We start from the raw sequence: 18,398 nt of genomic DNA, 5'->3' as shown, positions 1-18,398 counted from the left end.
AAATGAGCATAATCATCCTTCTGCAAAGTTCCTTCCCCGGCTCTCTGGCAAAGCCAGCCCATGCAGTATGTAGTAAGGGACAGGACAAATGCTGTTGGCCAAGCAGTGCTACTTGGCATTCCTCTTATCCCTGACTTTGATGAGCTTTACAGTTTCTTTTCCTTCAGAAACAGGAGGCATCTGTATCTCACCCCGTCCTTCTAATCCTGGAGCTGAAATCCTTCCAGGCATGGCTATGAGACCCTTTTTTGGGATCAGCCCCTCCCTCCTGGATGATAAGGTATGTTTATAACCTGCAGTCCAGGTGCTGGCTCAGCCTCCTTTCCCCCAGATGCTTGCTGTGTGTACTTGCCAACGGGAGTGGAAATCTGTAAGCATCTCTTTCCTGCTCATCTCTGCTAGACAGCAACCTTCCTTACTGGAAAGGGACAAACAGGGAAGCTGTTCTTCCAGCTAGTGCAGAAGTTGAGTTGGTGTCCAGCTTGCACTGTCCTGACAAGAGAGGCTGTGTTTGGGCTCCCTGGCACATCTTTCCAGGAAGGACAGGGCTGGGAAGGGACAGCCAGTCTCCCTGGAGAGGCCTTGTATCCCACCACAGGAGGCATTTTGTTGCAGGTAAATGCTGGGAGAGACTAAGCCTGTCCTGTTGAAGTGAGGCACACAGGACCCTCCTCACTGCCCTCCCTGACATTTCCATCACAGCATTGTTAAACAGGCAGTACCTAAACATCCCAAGTATCTTCAGCCATGGTTACTAAAAGGTAACTATTTTACAGGGAAATGTCCTTCTGGAAAATGATGTCTCAGGAGCTCTTTGCATCTCACAAGCCTGGCCCGGTATGGCACGAACCATTTACAATGACCACAAGAGATTTCTGAAAACTTACCTGACTTCTTATCCAGGTAAGGAAACATGTGGCAAGACACTTGCACACGTTTGGTTTGGTATGGTTGGGTCCACTTGCTGGCTTTCTGTATGGGGCAGGATTCAGAAGAGCTCATATTGCTCCTTTGTTCTCCCAGAGACCCTCCACAGTCCTGAAGCCTTTCATCTCCCTGATGTGATCTGATATCACAGCACTGCCCCTGACCAACCTTCCCAATTGGATGACACATTGTTTTAAGGCAGTGGATTTGTCCTTCTGCCCCCAGTCCCCTTGAGCACGGACCTCTTGCTGCATCTCTTGCAAACCCTGTCAGCCTCTGTGACTCACCCAGAGCACTGTGCAAGCCCAAGTGTGTCTGTCTTGATGTAATGCAAAGAGAAGCAGCAAGACCACAGGCACCTGCACTGCAGCAAAGTGCCCCCAGCACATGGTGATGAGACAGGCACAGCATTAGCCAGTACACTGCAGAATGAGGGCAGGAGCCTGATGATAGAGCAGGTACCAACACAGGCAGAAGACTAACAAGGAAGGTGGGCACATTTACCCTGAGCAGTCAAGGAAGTAGCAGAGGACATGGGCCCTGAAGCCAACAGAGAGGAGGAAGGGAAATATAGCTGAGTATAGGTGCTGAGCAGCTCACATGCTCCCTGCAACAAGTGACTGTGGCATGGTTCTGGCTACTGCAGGATTTTTCTTCACTGGGGATGGTGTGTATCGTACCAGTGAGGGCTACTACCAGCTAACAGGACGGCTGGATGACATCATTAGCATCAGTGGACACCGGCTGGGCACTGCAGAGGTGGAGAATGTTGTGGTAAGAGATGTGGGTGGGAGGTAAAGCCATCCAAACTAAAGCAGTCAGGGGCAGGAGGAAAAGATCAGTGCTTGCAGACCTACTGAGGCAGGAAGGAAAAAGGGCAGAGGCCATCTGAGGTCCTTCCTTACCCCCCTGCATTATTGTGGGCTGCAGCAGCCAAGTCAGGTCAGGGCAGCTTCAGGGGGCAGCCAGCCTGCCAAAAGCACTGAGTCAAACCCCTGCCCTCTTCTCTTCCAGAATCACCATGTGGCAGTGGCAGAGTCTGCTGTCATTGGCTACCCACATGAGATCAAGGGAGAAGGTAAGATGCTTTCTTTCCTGCCCCAAAACATCTCCTGGGGTTATGGCACTGCAGTGGGAAGTGGGACTGGTAGCAGTGCTGTGTCCACACCATACAGCATGTTAGTGGGGATCTCAGCACATCCATCACAACCTACACCTGCCCACCAACCAGCTAGGCTTTGCCTAAGGTGGCAGCAGCAGCGCTTCGGTGTGGCCAAAAGCACGCAGTTTTGGCTACAGAGCATCCCCTGAGCCCCCCAGCAGAGAGGGGCTCTCCTGGCACTAGGTCCAGGCAGGTCTCAGGGGCATGGTATGCACTGTGCTCAGTGACCTGGTGGTTCTTCTGCCAGGAGCCTATGTGTTTGTTGTGCTGAAGAAGAAGGCCAGTGACTACACACAGGAGAATCTTGCTGCTGAGCTGCAGGAGCTCATCTCAAAGAAGATTGCTAAGTATGCAGCTCCAGATTATGTTCAGGTAACACAAGCAAACTGGTCCAACACCCACACTGGCAGATAGGCCGAGCCCTTTCTCTCAGCCTTGACTCTGCTCCTTCCCATCACAGGTCACACACCGGCTGCCCAAGACACGCTCGGGGAAGATTATGCGTCGCGTGCTACGGAAAATTGTGGAGGACAAGGCCAGTGAGCTTGGGGACCTAACCACTCTGGATGACCATGAGGCTGTGCAGCAGATCATAGAGGGACACAAGCACCTTGTGGAGCGGCAGAAGGGCCACTAGCTTGGCTCAGCCAGCAGCTACCTTCTCCTCCTTCACTGCAAAACCAGGGAACATCCAGAAAAGCTACTACGCAAGTGGTGGCCAGTAAGTTCTCAGATTACACCTCCACTGCAGTCTTGAAGTGACCTCTCCACAACAAAAGAGACCCTCAAAACCTGTCTCCGTACACCCATGTAGACAGAGGAGAGAACATGTCTCATCATAGGCAAAAGAGTAAGGGGAGATTAGCTGTTTCATTCTATGAAAGCAGAGGGCAGAAAGCCCTCCTTGAGGTTCCTTGTGCCTTGCAGTAGCTGAAGAGGTAGCAGCAGGCAGATTGTCCAGCCCTGGATAGGGATACTACTCCTACCTCTGCTTTGCTCTTTTGCAATAGTCTTGTCCAGGACCATTGCCAGTATACAAGCATCTCCTCCAAAGCAAACCCCAGAAAGAAAACAGACAACAGTCCAGTTAACAAATATTGACTGTTCTCCATAAAAACAGTGTGAAAACAGGCCCCAGATTTTAATACAAAAATGTTCCTTTCACCTGTAGCCGTGTATTACAAAGAGAGCAGAGACATGCCCTGTGCTAGCATTCTCATCCCTTGTCTCCTGCTGGCAAACACAATTCTTGACAGAGCCACAAGGTACGTAAATCTGTTCTGCAGAGCTGTGTATCCAAGACAGAGCTCCTCACAAGGCACAGAGAGCAGAAAAGGAGGTTGCATTCTAGCCTCACACCAGTGTATTCCAGACAAAGTGGAGGTTTCTCTGGCTGTTATTTCTACAAGACCCATGAGGCAGCATCTTCTCTCAGGGCAGCCTAGGAGCTCAGCTCCTTTCTCTTGTGAGAGCCAGGGAGGCAGAAGGAGGCTGGGAGAAGGGTGGCATGGTTGTGTCTACTCTTGGCAGAACTCCACACCATGAGTACAGACATACTCTGTGTCCATCAGCAAAATCCAGAACTGGTCTTGCACTGTTTGACACAGCTGCTGGCTTGGCAGCTCCATGTCTGCTATTGAGAACTCTTCCACACATGTGCAGGTTTCTGTGGCTGGCCAGACAAGGGCAAGTTCTTCAGTATCCTTCCTCAGAGGGGAGCCGCTTCAGCTTCTCACATCGAGTGAGCTCCCATCTTCCCTCCCCATGAAGTTTCAAAATCCAGCTGTGGAACTGCAAGTCAACAGCACATTGAAGGATGTCTCTACAAGAGCACGGTCCACCTCCAGTGAGGTCCTCCAGCCTTAGTCACTCCCCTCTGCTTGCCAGAGACCCTCTCTACCTCACCACCACGAGGGGGGCATGGAGCACTGCCTCCCTGTCTCACCTTTTCCAGGCTGGGTCTGTGTCCCACACTGATCAGTGTCATGCCCAGCTGAAGGCACATACGGTACAGTTCATGCTCCACCTCTTCTGTCAAGGCGCTGGTGGCTTCATCTAATACTGAAAGAAAAGCCATGAGCCCCACAGATCCTCTCCCAACCAGACATCTCCTGTAGGCAAGAACAGCAACTCCCAATAACATTTCACATATTAACTGGAGCTCACCAAGAGCATCTGCAGAAGGCAAGTGAGGAGAAACCTAAGGACTCTGGTATTCCTCTGGCACAGTTGGTGTCAGGCAACTAGGAAAGCTGTCTTTCCCCTCAAGTACTTGAATCCATCCAAACCACACTGTTCACCTCATCCCTCTCCCTCAATAGCTGCCCACCACTGCCTCATCCCCATCATGGCAAAAGCCAAGACACGAGCTTCTCCAGGCAGACCACGTGCCAGAGTGCCAGGCTGAACAGCAGTCAGCGTACTCTTCCAGCACAGACCCCACATGGAGCAGGTAGGATGGCCTGTGGCACCTTCCTGACTATTAAGGGTAAATACTACAGACCTGGAGCAAATAAATTCAAATCATCTCTACAGCTTTTAGTTTGCAATCCACAGGTTCCTTCTGCCCAGACATCACTTAGCTGTGCCACGGGCTTCAGGGGAAAGAGAGGTACTTACATGTAGCTACCTGCTACTGAAACTGGCTCTGTTCACCCACATCCAACCTGGCCCTCATGGCAAGTCCTCCAACAGCTCAAGCCCCAGCAGAGCCTAAGGACTCGGTCCCATTAGCTAATCACAGATGTTTCTGTGGTCTCTTAGGACTATCCCACTGCTCCTTGTCTTCTTTTGCCACAACAGGGCTAAATCTTCCATATTGCCCCACAATGGTACAGATGCTCTAGAGCTTCAGATACGACAGCTGCCACACTCTCCAACACATGCACTTTTTTGCACAGCAACTGGTGAGCAGGCTGACAAAGTTCTTCTAGTGCCATTGGACATGGACCATGAACATTAATCACCAGCTCCCCAAGAAGAAAATGTCTTATGTACAGCCTCTTGATTTACCACTGTCCTCACAAATAATGAAACGTTTTCATATTTCACAAATGAATCCTCTGTGTGCTATGCTGCTAAAATAATGGCCGAGACAAAGCATGTTCCTAGCACAAAAGGGATTTCATGAGCTGTCTCTGTACCAGCTTCTCTATACACCAAAGGCCTTGTATTTTTTTCTCCCCTCTTTTGTAGTCAGTCACTCACCTGCGTATTTTGGCTGGAGGTAGAAGAGCCGTGCAAATGAGAGCCTCTGCATCTCCCCTGGGGACAGGATGTCATACCTGCAGCAGGGTCGAGATTCAACACCTTCCTCAAGAAACAGAGCTTGTTTGCTGAAAATCTTATGGCTTCTGATACTGGAGACCAGCAAACAACTGTCCCTGTGTGTCCCTTGTGCCCCCTCTGTACTGGGACTGGCTCTGCAGCCCTGTACACAGTCAGCTGCCCGCAGAACACTACAGCTGGTGATTGTTGGCATAGATGCTTGGGCCATGAAGGCTTTGCTCCTGTATAGTGTCCACATCTCACAGAACACAGATAGACACAGATAAATCCAGCAGCAATGTGAATCTGCTTAGAAGTGTTCCCCACTCAGAAACCACCCAAATACACACAGACAGTGGGCTCCCTTACCAGTTCCAGTCCACCTGTTCATCCAGTCCTCCAGCCCTTGCCAGCAAATCAGTCTACAGAGAGCACAGCAGACTTGTGAACACAGTCCCCAACCCTATCAGCCTATGGCCCTGAGCATAACCACCCGCTTTTTGCCAGTCTCCCTTTCCCCACTGGAGCTGAAGTTGTACCATATTTCTCCTCCTCTTTCTGTCCCATAGACAGCTGTGTCCCAGGCACAGACAATGTCCCCACATAAATTCAGCACACAATCATGCTGTGCTGCCACAAGAAATCATCCCTTCTTCCCTCACTGGTGGCACCAGGAAAGAAGGCAGCAGTGCTATCAGTGACTCACCAGCCCAGCCAGCTCCAGGAATCGCACAATCCTCTCATCATCTGCAGACCCTAGGGAGAAAGCCATACAGCATAAGGAGAGGCAGTGTGTGCTGAGGCCACTGCTGAATGAAGGAGTTGGTGAGGCAGGAGGGAAAAACTGGAGTATCTCCTGAGGCTCAATGTAGTTGACCTGACCACTTAGTTATACCAGATCCTGTACTTTGGCAGATAGCCCCAAAGATTGACCTTCCTTGAAAGTATTAACCGTGCCTGTGAGCAGCATACCAGGAGGTAGCTGGGCTCCACAGATACACCTGAGATTTGCCTCAGTTCATGGCCACAGCCAGAACACAAGGATCCAGGCTTCAACTGCCAAGGCCCTGCCCAGTTTCTCTCTTAGCTGAGACTGCACACTACAAGTAGTGGAGTCATGGGAACAGGGCTCAGGTAAGAGCCAGCAAAAGGACCCTATGTGGAAGAGAAATACCTCAGGGTGAGTCAGCTGTGGAGCAGAACATACACTTGAGCTGGTACAGTTAGCATTTACGGAAGTTGAGAGGAAGGGCTGTGCATCTACCATGGACCTCTCTGAAGCTGCAGGAGAGCCACAAAAGTAGCTGAGGGCTGTAGTTAACTCTCAGCAAGATTGTGACTCCCAAGCCACAGCAGACCACATGTGGTCTGGCTTTGGAAGAGGGTAGGGGAGAGAAAAGATCCATATATTCTGACCACAACAGTGTGCAAAGCCCTGGGACATCATTTTGAAAAAGTGGAAAAGTAAAAGATGGAGGTGGATGGAAAATAAGATTAAGGCAAATATGGCTTGCTGAAAGTCAGACTGTACTAAACAAATCAGACGTATCCTGACAGCAACATATAACATGTCCAGCACAGCAGGAAGAGCATGGCCAGCTTGTCCTCATTATACTAAGAGAGCAAGTTCTTATCAAGTGAGTATGCTCCCTCACAAAAGGAGGGGGACACAGAATTGACCTTAACACACACTAATCTTCTAGGGAACACCAGAGCAACAAAAGCAAAATGGATGAATGTTCCTGATGGGTTACAGCAGGGAAGAAGCTGCACGGGGTACAGGACAGTGAGGCACTACCACAGCGTTGGTTAATTGCTCTAAGGGATTTTCACAAACCTGAAAGTGGATAGATCTCCTTCAGGGGATAGATCACCTGTTTAACAGAGCAAAAGAAACCATGTCAGAAGGAGCTGGACACTTCATCAGAGATGCAATAATATAAACTCAGGCACAAGGGAAGGAGCACCCACAGGTATCCTCCCTCTTGCAGGGTTTGCAGGGCATTACGACAGCTGGGAGCACAGCTGAGGCCAGAGCAAACACAGACCCTGGGCTCACCTGCTCACGCAGGCTGCCGTCAGTGAAGAAGGGCCTCTGTGGTAGGAACACCACTCCTCGGGGGCCAAAGCAGGTCAGCATCCTGATGCTCCCTGCACAGAGACACTCATCACATCTGCAGTATCAGGCAGGAACTTCCCACTGCCCCATGTAGTCCTGTCCCATGAAGTAGCCAACTAGACCCCACAAAAGTGTGTTTGCAACACAGAGCAAAGCAATGAGAGCCAAAGCCTGTGACAAGAGATGGGTGGCTCAAATCAGTGTATCAGTGACACATTCACCATCACATGGTGGCACTGGTCTCACAAACTGCCACACTGCCATCTTGCAAACTCAGGGTAGCCTTGGTTGAGAAGAAGAAGGCTGAGGCAAGTAGCAGTCCTCACCCCGTGTGCTCTCCCAGAGCCCTCCGAGGACCCTCAGGAGAGATGTCTTCCCTGTACCAGTGTTTCCCACAATCATCACACTGTTTCCTTGTGAGATCCTGAGGTTCAAGTCCTTGATGAGCAGCTTGCCAGAGGACGGTACTGAGAGTGTCACTCGCTCCAGAAGGAAAGCTGTGTCCCTTGGCACTGGGTCCTCCCCAGAATGGCTACTGGGCCACCACCAAGACAAAGAACAAGAGATCCGAGGGTAAGTGACCACGCTGAGATTGGCAAAAATCAGGGACCTTAGACCCCCTGTGCCTCTGTGACAGTAGCCCTGCCCCACACACCCTGGGAATGACAACTGACAGTGAGCACTGCCTGCTCCAACCAAAAGCATGCAACATACTGTGACACCAAGGGCCACCTCCCTCCCATGGCAACCCCACACTCTGGCACGTAAGCTACAAGCCAGCCAGTTGCTGAGAGGCGACTCACCCGTCCAAATCCCAACTCGTTTTGGCTTCTGAGTAGTTACCATTTTCTTTTCTGCCAAGGCTCAGCAAGGTCTCCTGCAGTTCACCAATCCTAGACACACAAGAGGTTGCATGAAAGCCAGGGACAACTAGAGCAGCCTCCTCACAATATCCAAACTTGCCCATGCTTGCACAAAAACAACAGGTTTTTTGTTTTGTTTTTTTTATCACAGACCTGGGCACAGTCTTGTTCTGCACTGCCCTTTCCTCCAGAGATGTGCCCACAGATAAGCTCACCTGTGTGTGTAGCCAGCTACATCAGTAACAGTGCTGGAGAGATCTATGAGCTGGCTGAAGCAGCCAATGAGGTAGATGGAAACAAAGGCATTCTGGGGAGAAATCACATGGCAGAGTAAGGGTCAGTGCTGAGCTGGGGCCCTGACCCTTATTCCACGACTGCAAGGAGGCAGCCAAGGAGTCCACACATTTGGCCACATCAGCTGTCTCAGGAGGATGAATGAGGAGTGGTGAAGTCATGCAGGACGGTGGGAGTGAAGATGACCACATTTGAAAGAAGCAGGGCTTCCCTGCTCAGTGGAGCAGTTTCTGCCAGGTAGACACACATCCTGTCACCCAGGGATGGTGTTTGCAGAGTGCCTGATGGCCTGCCTAGGGCCCAGCATGCTTGCCCAAGTCACACAGGTCCATACCACCACCCCTGCCTCAGCACCGTATATGGCTCAGAGCAGGGTGCCTCAGCCTGCAGTGCCCACTTAGCTATTTTTAGCTCTGCATTCTCTGTCACAAGCCAGCTTTGAGTATCCGTAAAGAGTCAGGTCAGGAAGGTGAATGCAAGCCAGCTCAGCCTCACTGGTGGCAAGGCTCACCACAGGCAGTAGCCCAGGGCATAATCCAGACCCACAGCACTGTACAGACCCATCTCCACCTGCACTGCTGAAAACCAGAGGCTTTCTGACCTCCTGGGTTTTTTAGACACAGAGGTCTGAGCCAGGAAACACTTACATAAATGTGTCCTTGACAGTTCTCACGCCCAAGTTAATCAGATACCAGCTACCTACAAGCTCCTGTTTCCATAACACTGAGAGCTGGGACAGTCTAACCTGAAGATCAAGTGCTGCAGGTTATCTAGTCCCAGGGCCACCAGCACCACATGAAACCTCCATCCTCAGTGCCTGCTCACCCTCCACAATGGGGTCACAGAGATAACCCTTAGCTCACCTTGCTGACAAGGGCACTGAGCTCTGTTGGACTCAGGTCACCGTAGACACCAGAAAAGATGGGAATGGCAATGACCACGTAGCTCAGGATGCTGCCCAGGTAATCAAAAGTGTTGATCCCAACTGGGCACAAGCACATTGAAAGAAGACAGTGAGTTAAAGTAGAAACCTCTGTCCCAGCCAGGCCCAAGTGCTGACCTTGAGCCCAATCAGAGGAAGAGCCATGTTCTTGCCTCGGCCCTTTATGATGAACCAGAGCAGAAAAACCCATTTTGCAGGATAGCACAAGCACCAGGGTAAAAATGCATTTGCCAAGCAAAGAGCACTTTGGGGCAGGCCCCTGAGCAGAGAATCATCATCCAGACACACAGCTCAGTGTGTGGGGCAAAAGCCACTTTGCCTGCTTGTTGCTATGCTTCAGGGGCCTGACTGATTCACTGTTAACAGGAGGGAAGGGCAAAAAGGAAGCTCTCAGGTGAGACAGTTTGCCGTGACAGTTGCCAAGTGTGTCTTGGGAGCACATGGGCAGAAAGGCTTAAGATTCCAAATTCCCACAGACACTTCTGTTCAGGGTTCTCCCTTCATTACACTGCTCAGAAGCTCACTGTGCTGCTAAGATCAGGAACAGCTGTCTTTATAGGGTCATTTAAAGAAAAAAACTGGACTCAGTGAAAAAGGGAGAATGAATATTTTCAGGGAACAGCTATGCCTAAGGGACAGGCTCTATAGGAAAGAAGTTTCCACAGCTCCCAATAACATACAGAGTGCCCAAAGCTCAGGCCGTTCCCTCTTTTCTTGGCGTGTGAACACCTGCACCACAAAAAGCCAGATTCTGGGTCCTCTACAACTTTGCCTCTTTATGAGGCTTTTACACAACAGGATTTTTATTTAGCACTGCAGGAGGCACCCTCTGTTCACCCTCAGGGCTTTCACAGAGCAGCAAGAGGCAGAAGAAGAAAACACAGCACCCACCCAACTGCTCTACCAGTAGAGTTTCCCAGTGTGTGGGCCATCAGAATGGAGTTACCACACATCCCACTCCCCCCACAACTCTGCCCACTCACTGTATAGCCACAGCTCCTTGCCTATCAGCTCTCTCTGGGTCTTCAGCAGGCTCTGCAGCCTCCGGTTTGTGCGCATGTGCTCCACTCGCCCAGCCCTGTAAAAGTAACATTGCAACATGCCAGACATCCTAGAACCTTGGGCTTTAAAACTGAAGCTCTGAACGGGCCTGGCACCTTTGCTTCTGACTAACAAACTCTTTATTGACCAGGAACTGAATAGCCGGGACTGCCTTCCTGAAGGGTATCGTCAAGGAACTCTGGCTGAATCAAGCAGTCCTATAAATCTCTCCCAGAGCCCATGGCTGCTGCTGTTGCAGCAGGAGCAGGTAAAGCCAGGCCAGACACTGTCAGAAGGCTCCAGCCTGAAGCAATGTACACCCAAGGTCAAACACAGTTCTCAAGTACAGCCTGGCTGGAAAAGAGGGATGGTACTGCTACAGAGCTGGACCCAGAAAGGAGAGGGCAGAGGAGAGTCCAGGGGTGATAATCAGCCCACATGGCCTGCATGGCCAGCAGCCTTAGCCCACCTCTTCCCACTTCCCACTCCACAGGAATGGGCAAAGGCAAGTCCTAAGCAGTACAACCCCCAGTACAGGTACCCCAGCTCCACAACTTCCCCCTTCCCAGGGCTATCTCCATCAGGTCACCCACCTCACATGTTAGTGGTGATGCTCCAGTGGCCAGGCTGAGCCAGGAGCAAGGAGATATCTCCTAAACCATCACCTTCAAGCAAGTGTGACAGCTCCTGCTGCTGCTTTGCAAGGCCTGGGCTGCCCTCAGGTGGCAAAATGCAGAGAGTGCTCCACACGTCATTTCAGTCTCCCACCTGCCATAGCACCTATTGCCCCTGACATCCAACACAGGCTTGTGCCCACTACACATGATCTATGCAACAGAAGAATCACTAGGGCCCAAGAAAATAGGGCCAGAAGCAGCACAAAAACGTCCAAAATAAGATTTTTGAGGTCTCATTTCTAAAGATTCTCAGTTCATAGAAAAATACATTTTCTTTCTCGAAAGTGAATCTGGTTAGAATTCAGTTTGGCTCTACTGCCTTACAACACATCTCAGATAACTACTGAGCTGCAGTCCTTGCTTTCCATGTATTAGGAAAGGAGAAAGGCTTGGATACAAGGAATTAAAGGTGAGAAAGGAACTGGGGCCCTTTGTTCTAGAGCTATTATTCTGTTGCAGATGAGGAGAGATTGCTGTATTGGTTTCTTCTTTTCCTCCATTTCACTTCACTTTTAAAGCAAGTTTGCCAAGGACTTAGTAACAAAAGAAGTAAAAGGGTGGCAGTGCTCTGCTTCTGTTTCTTCCTTTACCAAAGCAATGTTTAGGCAGTCTTAAGAGGACAAGATCACAAGCTAGAGAAGTTGAGCAATCAAAACCAGCCAGTCACCATATGCTCCTCCTCTTGCAGGATTCTAGGAATGCAACCTTTTAAAAAATTCCTTTATTTTTAATTATGATGCATACCATGAAAATACCTGGTTATGTGCAACTCAGCTAAGTTCTAGTTTCACACAAAATTAATATTTTCTACTAAAACATTGTACTGAACCAAAACATTCTGTTTTCTGGTATAATAATCCACTTTCCATTTTCTACTTAGTAATAGAATTTAAAAAATCAAAAATGTGAGGGAAAGTACTGCATCTTAAATAAGGGCATGTAATTACAGTATCTTTTCCATTATAAAAAATTATCATCAACCAGTAAGAATCCAAGTACAAAAAAAACCCTCAGACTTGCCAGTGCAAACCAAGATTGATTTTGGTTATTTAAATGAGTTTCATGCCTGCCAATGTAAGTTGTTATGAAATCAGTGATTTTGAATCAAACCACTGTGAGGGCAGCACCACAGCACTTGAAATGCTCACTCAATATAGCATGAAGGAGCCAAATACAGGTCATGGGCAGGGAAGACCAGAGAGAGGACATGTGCTACAATTCCTGGAAGAAGTGCAATTTCACAACGTATAGAGCAAAGGCAGACTCATGACAAGAGAGAAGCAACAACCTCCTGCCACCCCAACACAAGCTACACCAAATTCATGCTTCTTTTCCTGGTGAACCAAGCAGCAGCTCAACAGGCTTCAGGGCATCACTAAATGGGGGAGGTGCTGCTGGGCTCCTGATTGTGTGCTCAGCTCTGGGGTGAATGGCATTGAGTAAATTCAGAGCACCAGTACAGCATATGGAGGGTCAGGGCACAGACTGAGCAAGAGGAGCAAAGCAGAGCTAAGGTGGCCAAGGAGCAGCTAGCACACCCACAGAAGACATGCAGGCAAGCAGCAGCAGGATGGGGCCAGAAGCAACATGCAACAAGTCCTCAGCAGAATCAGATGCAATAAGACTTTGAGCAATCTTCCAGGTAAGGACCTAGCAAAACATCAGTAACAGTCTCTAAGCCAACACCAAATCTGTATCTGCCTCTGAGGATGTTAGAAGGGAAGCAAAGGAAAGATAGTCGTCTCCAGTTGCTGTGGATAATTTCTTGCAGATGATGCACAGAATGCAAAGAACCAAGTCTCAGGGCTGTATGATGCTGAAGGGGAAGGGATAGAAAGCTGCAGCAACAGAACTTGGGCTCCTCTGGGATATGTGAACACAACAAGGATGCTCTGAACTGGGACAATCCTTTTGAGGATACAAAGAAATTAACACTACTAACCTGTAGAAAGCAGCTGGTTCTGCATTGACACGAATCTGCATGTGCTTGAACCTGTACAAGCAAAAAAACATAATTGTGCACAAATGCTCAGTGAATTATGTAGCCAAAACCATTCCTAGAGGAAACTTATATTGCATGTTAGAGCAGTGATCTGAGGCATCTCTTCACAGAAATATTCAACAGGCTCAGAAAGGCACCAGAGACCAAGGCTTAACCTGAGGTGCCATCATTCAGGGCCAGCTCAGTGGTACATTTGTTTGATATCCTGCTGTCTCTGCACATCTTCTTAGCCCTTGGGCCTACTTTTTGCTGCTAGTCCAGCATCTCCACCATACAAAATCACCACAGCCAACTGCCCTGGGCTGGGTTCCCTGTGCCACAACAGCTTATGCTGCTGTCCCTGGATGCCTTGAACCCCAGGGAAAGCTACAAAGCCCCTGCTACACACACAGCCAACCCTGCAAGCAAGGGGGAGGAGGGGAGTTGCAGAGCATATGGAAAGACTGGGCTGTGAGACTGAACCAAGGGCATTGCCTGCCATGACACAAGGCTGTGAATGGTTGGCAGGGGCTCAGTACACTGACTGTGAGGCACCATTGCACAGGTAGCCTTCTCTGAGTGTGGGGAAAGTCACAGACAGGAGAATTAGCTACATACACAGCCCTGAACGGGGACAAAAAATCAGCTTTCACAGAAGCTCCCAAGGAGAAGTGAAAACACAGCTCTGCTGGGGCTCACCTGAAATCTCCCTCCAGTTTTTCCTGCTGCACAAGTTTAGACACAATTGGGCTCATCAACACTTTGTTAATCATCGTCCCAATGATGAAATACCCAAAGATGCTCACCGGGCCTAGCCAGCCTGTGCTACAGAGGAGAAAGAGAAGTCAGCCAATAATCCAAGCAAAAGGACACTCCTGCACCATTAGGCTCAAGCAATCAGAGCCCTCAGCTGTCACCTATCTTGGCTTTCACAGAAGTTTGGGGCCAACATTGCACATCCCAGGATCCCCAAGGCAGAGTTCTCCTGGGAGTACAGAGACCACTCACCCACGTGTACAAATATCCATCTGGGGAGTTATAATGTGGGTGGCAGGCTCCAAAAGAAGAACACAGGAAAGAGGTGTGCATGCAGGCCCAGGATACATCCTTACCTGTGAAAGCACTGGTATGTGTAGTAGGCCAGTGTGAAGGGTGAGATGACGAGCTTGCTGGCCATGGAGCTGAGCTGCCTGCAGAACCTCTCCACATCCTGGCTGATGCGCTGGTCCCTGCTCAACACAGAGCCATTGACATCATTACAGCCCAGAAGCAAGAGGCAGCACTAAACCCTAAGAGGGCACAAAGCAGGCTGTTTCAGTGCATGAACACAGGACAGGCAGCAGGTGAACAACCTTACCTGGGAAGGATCTGCAGATTTCCCACAGGAGACCATTTTCATGGCCCAGCAGGACCCACCCAAGAGCCTTCATGGCACCCAGGAAGAACAACTCTTGCCATTGCTTTCAACCTGTTCCTTGTATTTATCCCTTGTTCCACTTTCAACATTGTTCAACACTTGTGCTGAAGGTCTCTGCATCATTGTCCTTTACTCCTCTCCTGGAACAACCCCCATATTATGAAAAACTACTGACTGTCCCTCTAACCTTCAGAACTGGACTGAGATGCCATCAGACCCACCAGGACAGGCTACAGCACAAGCCAGCCCTTCGCCAGCTATTGGATATTTGCAAACACTTCCATCAAAGCTACCCTTTCACAAGATCCAATCCCTTGGCTCTGCGCGGAGTGCCTCTGGTTCCTTTGTTGCAAAGAAGGAAGTGTTTCTACCCACCCCAGCCCACAAGAGCAGGAAGCAGCACACCAAGCCTTCTCACCTCACTAGCAGCAGGCACATGGGTGACAAACCCTCAAGTCCCATCTATCCCACTACTGAGCAGGAGTTGCACTTGGGATAACTAGGAAGAATTTCAGTATATTTACTCCTCAGCACCTCATCTGTCCAGAGCACATGGATGCAGGCTTCAGCCTACTGTTGCTAAGCTCCAGTGGAAAGGCCATAACTTAATGCTGGAGTTCAGAATGAAGAGCAAGGATGGACTCCTGGATAGTCTCAGAGCAGATACTACCACAAAGGCACTCATCTTTTAACACTTTTGCAGTTCTGGAACAGCAATAGATTTAATTCTGGGGCAGCTCTCACCCTGACTGACCTCGCAGCATCATTTTTCCTTCTCCTCAGACTGTAATATTCCCACAAAATTGTAACTTAAATTGTGCTAGAGTCTCATAGGAGGATATTGCTTTTTACAAGCTATTAAGTAACATGCAATGAAAATACATGAAACACAGGAAAGCATCAACTCAAATGCCCTACTAGGTGCTGCAAGTGCTTGTATGCCACTCAGAACCCACTCTTCATTCCTTCAAAGTGGGTGACTCCTTGCATTTAACACTCAGTTTTGTTTCCACTGCATAACGGGAGGTCTCTCTTGCTCTAGGTTTGTTCTCTAAGTACCTGGTGCAGGGAAAAAGCACTCAGCAAGGAATTGCAAGATGAAGAGAATTTTTGCAGTGGCACCAAAACCACACTAAACAGTAAGACAAAGTTGGAGCAGAAGCAAGGTGTAATGAGACATACTCCACAGTAATCCCACACATTTGGTCTGCAAAGGCCATGAGAGCTGTCTCTTGCTGCAGGGCAGACTGACCCAGTTGTCTCCTGCATTTCACTGCACAATGTGAACATGTTCCCTAGTTAAAAATAAACCTGAGCAGAATAATCATGTGGTGAGGGGCCTCTGTCCTTCTCTTCCACTTGTGTCCCCAAAGAAAAAGACAGGCATGCAGGAGCTACTGGCTTCACTGTGCTGCACTGCCTGGGAATAGCTGCATGCCCTGGTGACAAACGTGTTTTCTTAACCTCTCCTTGTAACTCCATGCCACTGAAAACACTATCAGAAATGAACACTTAATGATATTGGGAGTAAACACAACAGCAACCCGGAAGGGCATCAGCTTGATAATGACGACCTACTGCACAACATGTGGAGCTGTTTGACCCAAGCTGAACCTCTCTCCCTGCTTGCTGCTCCCCCTTAGATACCCAGCATGTTTTCTTGCAGCAGCCACACAAACTGCCCTGCTCTGCAATGAAGGAGCAAGGACAGGCAGCCAGTAGCAACAGGCAGCAGAACTGCAGAAGCTGCTTCACTTTCTTGAAGTTTCCACTATTAGCAAGGGTTAGGAGTCCCTGCAAGACAGCAGTTTTTCCCCAGGACCCTGGGCATGGTCTCCTCTTGCCGTCAACATGGAATATGGCACCAATGCAGTGACTAGATCAGAGGTGCCCACTCCAGCAGAAGAAAGCTTGGAGTCTCAAAACAATGGTATAACAACACATTATTTAGAAAACATTCCCCTTTGATTTCTAGTTTTTCAGCTAGTATTTAATAATAACAACTTTAAATTTTGGAGAGGGAAGAATCAGGGAGATTCTACACTGAGATTAGCTCAGTTGGTTAAAGCATGGTGCTAATAATGCCACGGGTTCAATCCCTTTGTGGGCTATTCACTTAAAGAGTTGGACTCGATCCATGTGGGTCCACTCCAACTAAGAGTATTTCGTGATTCTGTGACCTCTCACATGATGTCTAACATAGGATTTTTAGCTTTTCACAGTGTGCAACTATGACAGCAGTGCCCTGTGTGTGAGGACAGGCTGGAAGGCCAAGGTCCACACACAGCTGTGAGGAAGGGCATTCGACCTTTGCAGCGCAGCCCAGACAGATCAACAGCTCTGCAGTAAGCAGGACAGTGCACAAAGCAAACTGGAGAGGGATCCACAAGGAAAGCTCCTCCTCTTATATTTCAAGTCACCACTGACACTTCCTTCCTAGGAACAGGAAAGGGAAACGCAGCCCTCATACAGTGCAAAACAAAGCCCTTCCTGATTTGGCTCCCATGGGTTATCAAACCACTAAAATACAACTGAACTGTGCTCAGCTGCAGATCCTGGTGTTTGAAGTTCAAACAGAACAGGGACTGTGCTAATGCACCAGCAGTGTGAAGGAAAGGAGAGGCACTGCTGACTCCAGCCAGGCCCTTTGCAACATCACACAGTGTCAAGGGTTGAGTTTGCAGATAGCATGTTTTATAGCAGCACTAGATAGATCCTTGTTCCAATGGGCATCCACTTTCCTTGCAGCTGAAACATCCTGCCCCTAAAGCCATCATGACCAGCAGTCACAGGAGTTCCCAGCAATAGGTATTACCTCCCACCAGGGTAGAAGACGGTCCCTAGATTTGTGCCTAGATGGTAAAAGCTTCTAGGGCTCAAGCCCCTACACAGAGACAAAGAGAAGTCAGGAAAAGGTGCGCAGCAGCCCAGGAGAAGCCAAGCAAGATACTGAAAGATACTGTGCCAGCAGCCTACGGGTTATCGATGTCCTCACGCAGCACGAGCAGGTTGTAGTAGACCTGGCCTTGGAAGTAGCAGCTGTGGAGGTATTCAGTGAGGGATTTCCTCCAGTTCACATACATCATGTTGCAGATAAACTGGTCGAAACTTTTTAGCTGGAACAAGGGCAAAGAGATAAGTGAGAACAAACATTTTTTCAAAACGAAATAAAAACATCATGCCAGGAGCCATGAGCAGCTTTCTCTTCCTTTCCCAAGACACATGAGCCTCTGGTCTTACCGTGGAGTTCACAATGATCAGAGTCACAGCAACGGCAGTCAATGTTTTGAATCCGGAGAAGTCCTTGTTCCCTAGGACCTCATAGTACTGGCTGGGGATGACGCCGACCTGGTAAATAACCAGCTGCTCTGGAGGAGAAAGGCAAGCAGGGGAAGGAATTGATGGACTGCGGTGACAAGGCAAACTGGGGACCACAGGGAGCAGACGTGGGGTACAGCCCCCCAACCCCACCACCCGGGCTCACTCAGCAAGGCGACACCGAGCAGCGTCAGGAACATGAGGGCGCTCGGGGAGGGCCACCCGGGAAAGAGCACGGCCAGGAGCCGCAGGAACCGCCGCAGGAACAGCCCGTCCAGCCGGGAACCAGCCCTGCAACGGAGGGAGACGCGGGGGGTGGCAGTGAGCTCGGGGGTCCCACCCCATCTCCCCTCCGCCACGCTCCGGCCCAGCCCGCTCCGTCCTCACCG

At 49.6% G+C, this 18,398-nt stretch overlaps 2 protein-coding genes across 6 annotated transcripts in view; one reads left to right on the top strand and one right to left on the bottom strand.

Annotated features, from left to right (window-relative positions):
- Nucleotides 1-2,726, top strand: part of LOC102033478 (acetyl-coenzyme A synthetase 2-like, mitochondrial) — a 10,764-nt gene extending 8,038 nt beyond the window's left edge. The window contains 6 exon segments of the mRNA XM_014311350.1: nucleotides 168-280; nucleotides 777-903; nucleotides 1,574-1,701; nucleotides 1,942-2,005; nucleotides 2,337-2,461; nucleotides 2,550-2,726. Of these exon segments, the coding sequence (XP_014166825.1) occupies nucleotides 168-280; nucleotides 777-903; nucleotides 1,574-1,701; nucleotides 1,942-2,005; nucleotides 2,337-2,461; nucleotides 2,550-2,726 (734 nt within the window).
- A 447-nt stretch (nucleotides 2,727-3,173) lies between these two features.
- Nucleotides 3,174-18,296, bottom strand: ABCD4 (ATP binding cassette subfamily D member 4). 5 transcript variants are annotated; one of them, XM_031065555.1, is made up of 18 exons: nucleotides 18,176-18,296; nucleotides 17,932-18,059; nucleotides 17,668-17,807; nucleotides 14,387-14,503; nucleotides 13,974-14,099; nucleotides 13,236-13,286; nucleotides 10,559-10,653; nucleotides 9,496-9,617; nucleotides 8,554-8,645; nucleotides 8,279-8,368; nucleotides 7,802-8,007; nucleotides 7,416-7,507; nucleotides 7,194-7,230; nucleotides 6,063-6,112; nucleotides 5,726-5,778; nucleotides 5,297-5,373; nucleotides 4,035-4,150; nucleotides 3,174-3,880 (listed from the first exon to the last, which is right to left on the bottom strand). In XM_031065555.1, exons 1-18 carry the CDS (start codon nucleotides 18,207-18,209, stop codon nucleotides 3,785-3,787), a joined length of 1,722 nt encoding a protein of 573 aa, XP_030921415.1. In that variant the 5' UTR covers nucleotides 18,210-18,296; the 3' UTR covers nucleotides 3,174-3,784. The 5 variants fall into 5 exon arrangements, 4 of the variants coding, with proteins under 4 accessions (XP_030921415.1, XP_030921421.1, XP_030921428.1 ...); XM_031065561.1 differs by having other exon boundaries at nucleotides 7,802-8,010; nucleotides 17,932-18,054; nucleotides 18,176-18,254; XM_031065568.1 differs by lacking the exons at nucleotides 17,932-18,059; nucleotides 18,176-18,296 and having other exon boundaries at nucleotides 7,802-8,010; nucleotides 13,974-14,094; nucleotides 17,668-17,805.
- Nucleotides 18,297-18,398: the final 102 nt, after the last annotated feature.

Source organism: Geospiza fortis, unplaced genomic scaffold, assembly GCF_000277835.1.
Source record: "Geospiza fortis unplaced genomic scaffold, GeoFor_1.0 scaffold54, whole genome shotgun sequence".
NCBI lineage: Eukaryota > Metazoa > Chordata > Aves > Passeriformes > Thraupidae > Geospiza > Geospiza fortis.
This window is presented reverse-complemented; position numbering and strand designations above follow the sequence as displayed.

Excerpts from the sequence above, each read along its gene's own strand:
- ABCD4 (XM_031065555.1), bottom strand. The coding sequence starts at position 18,209 with ATGTTCCTGACGCTGCTCGGTGTCGCCTTGCTGA. Across the intron at positions 17,808-17,931 it reads TGATCATTGTGAACTCCACG|CTAAAAAGTTTCGACCAGTT; the intron begins GTAAGACCAGAG and ends CCCTTGTTCCAG. Across the intron at positions 8,646-9,495 it reads TCAGTGCCCTTGTCAGCAAG|AATGCCTTTGTTTCCATCTA; the intron begins GTGAGCTAAGGG and ends ATTTCTCCCCAG.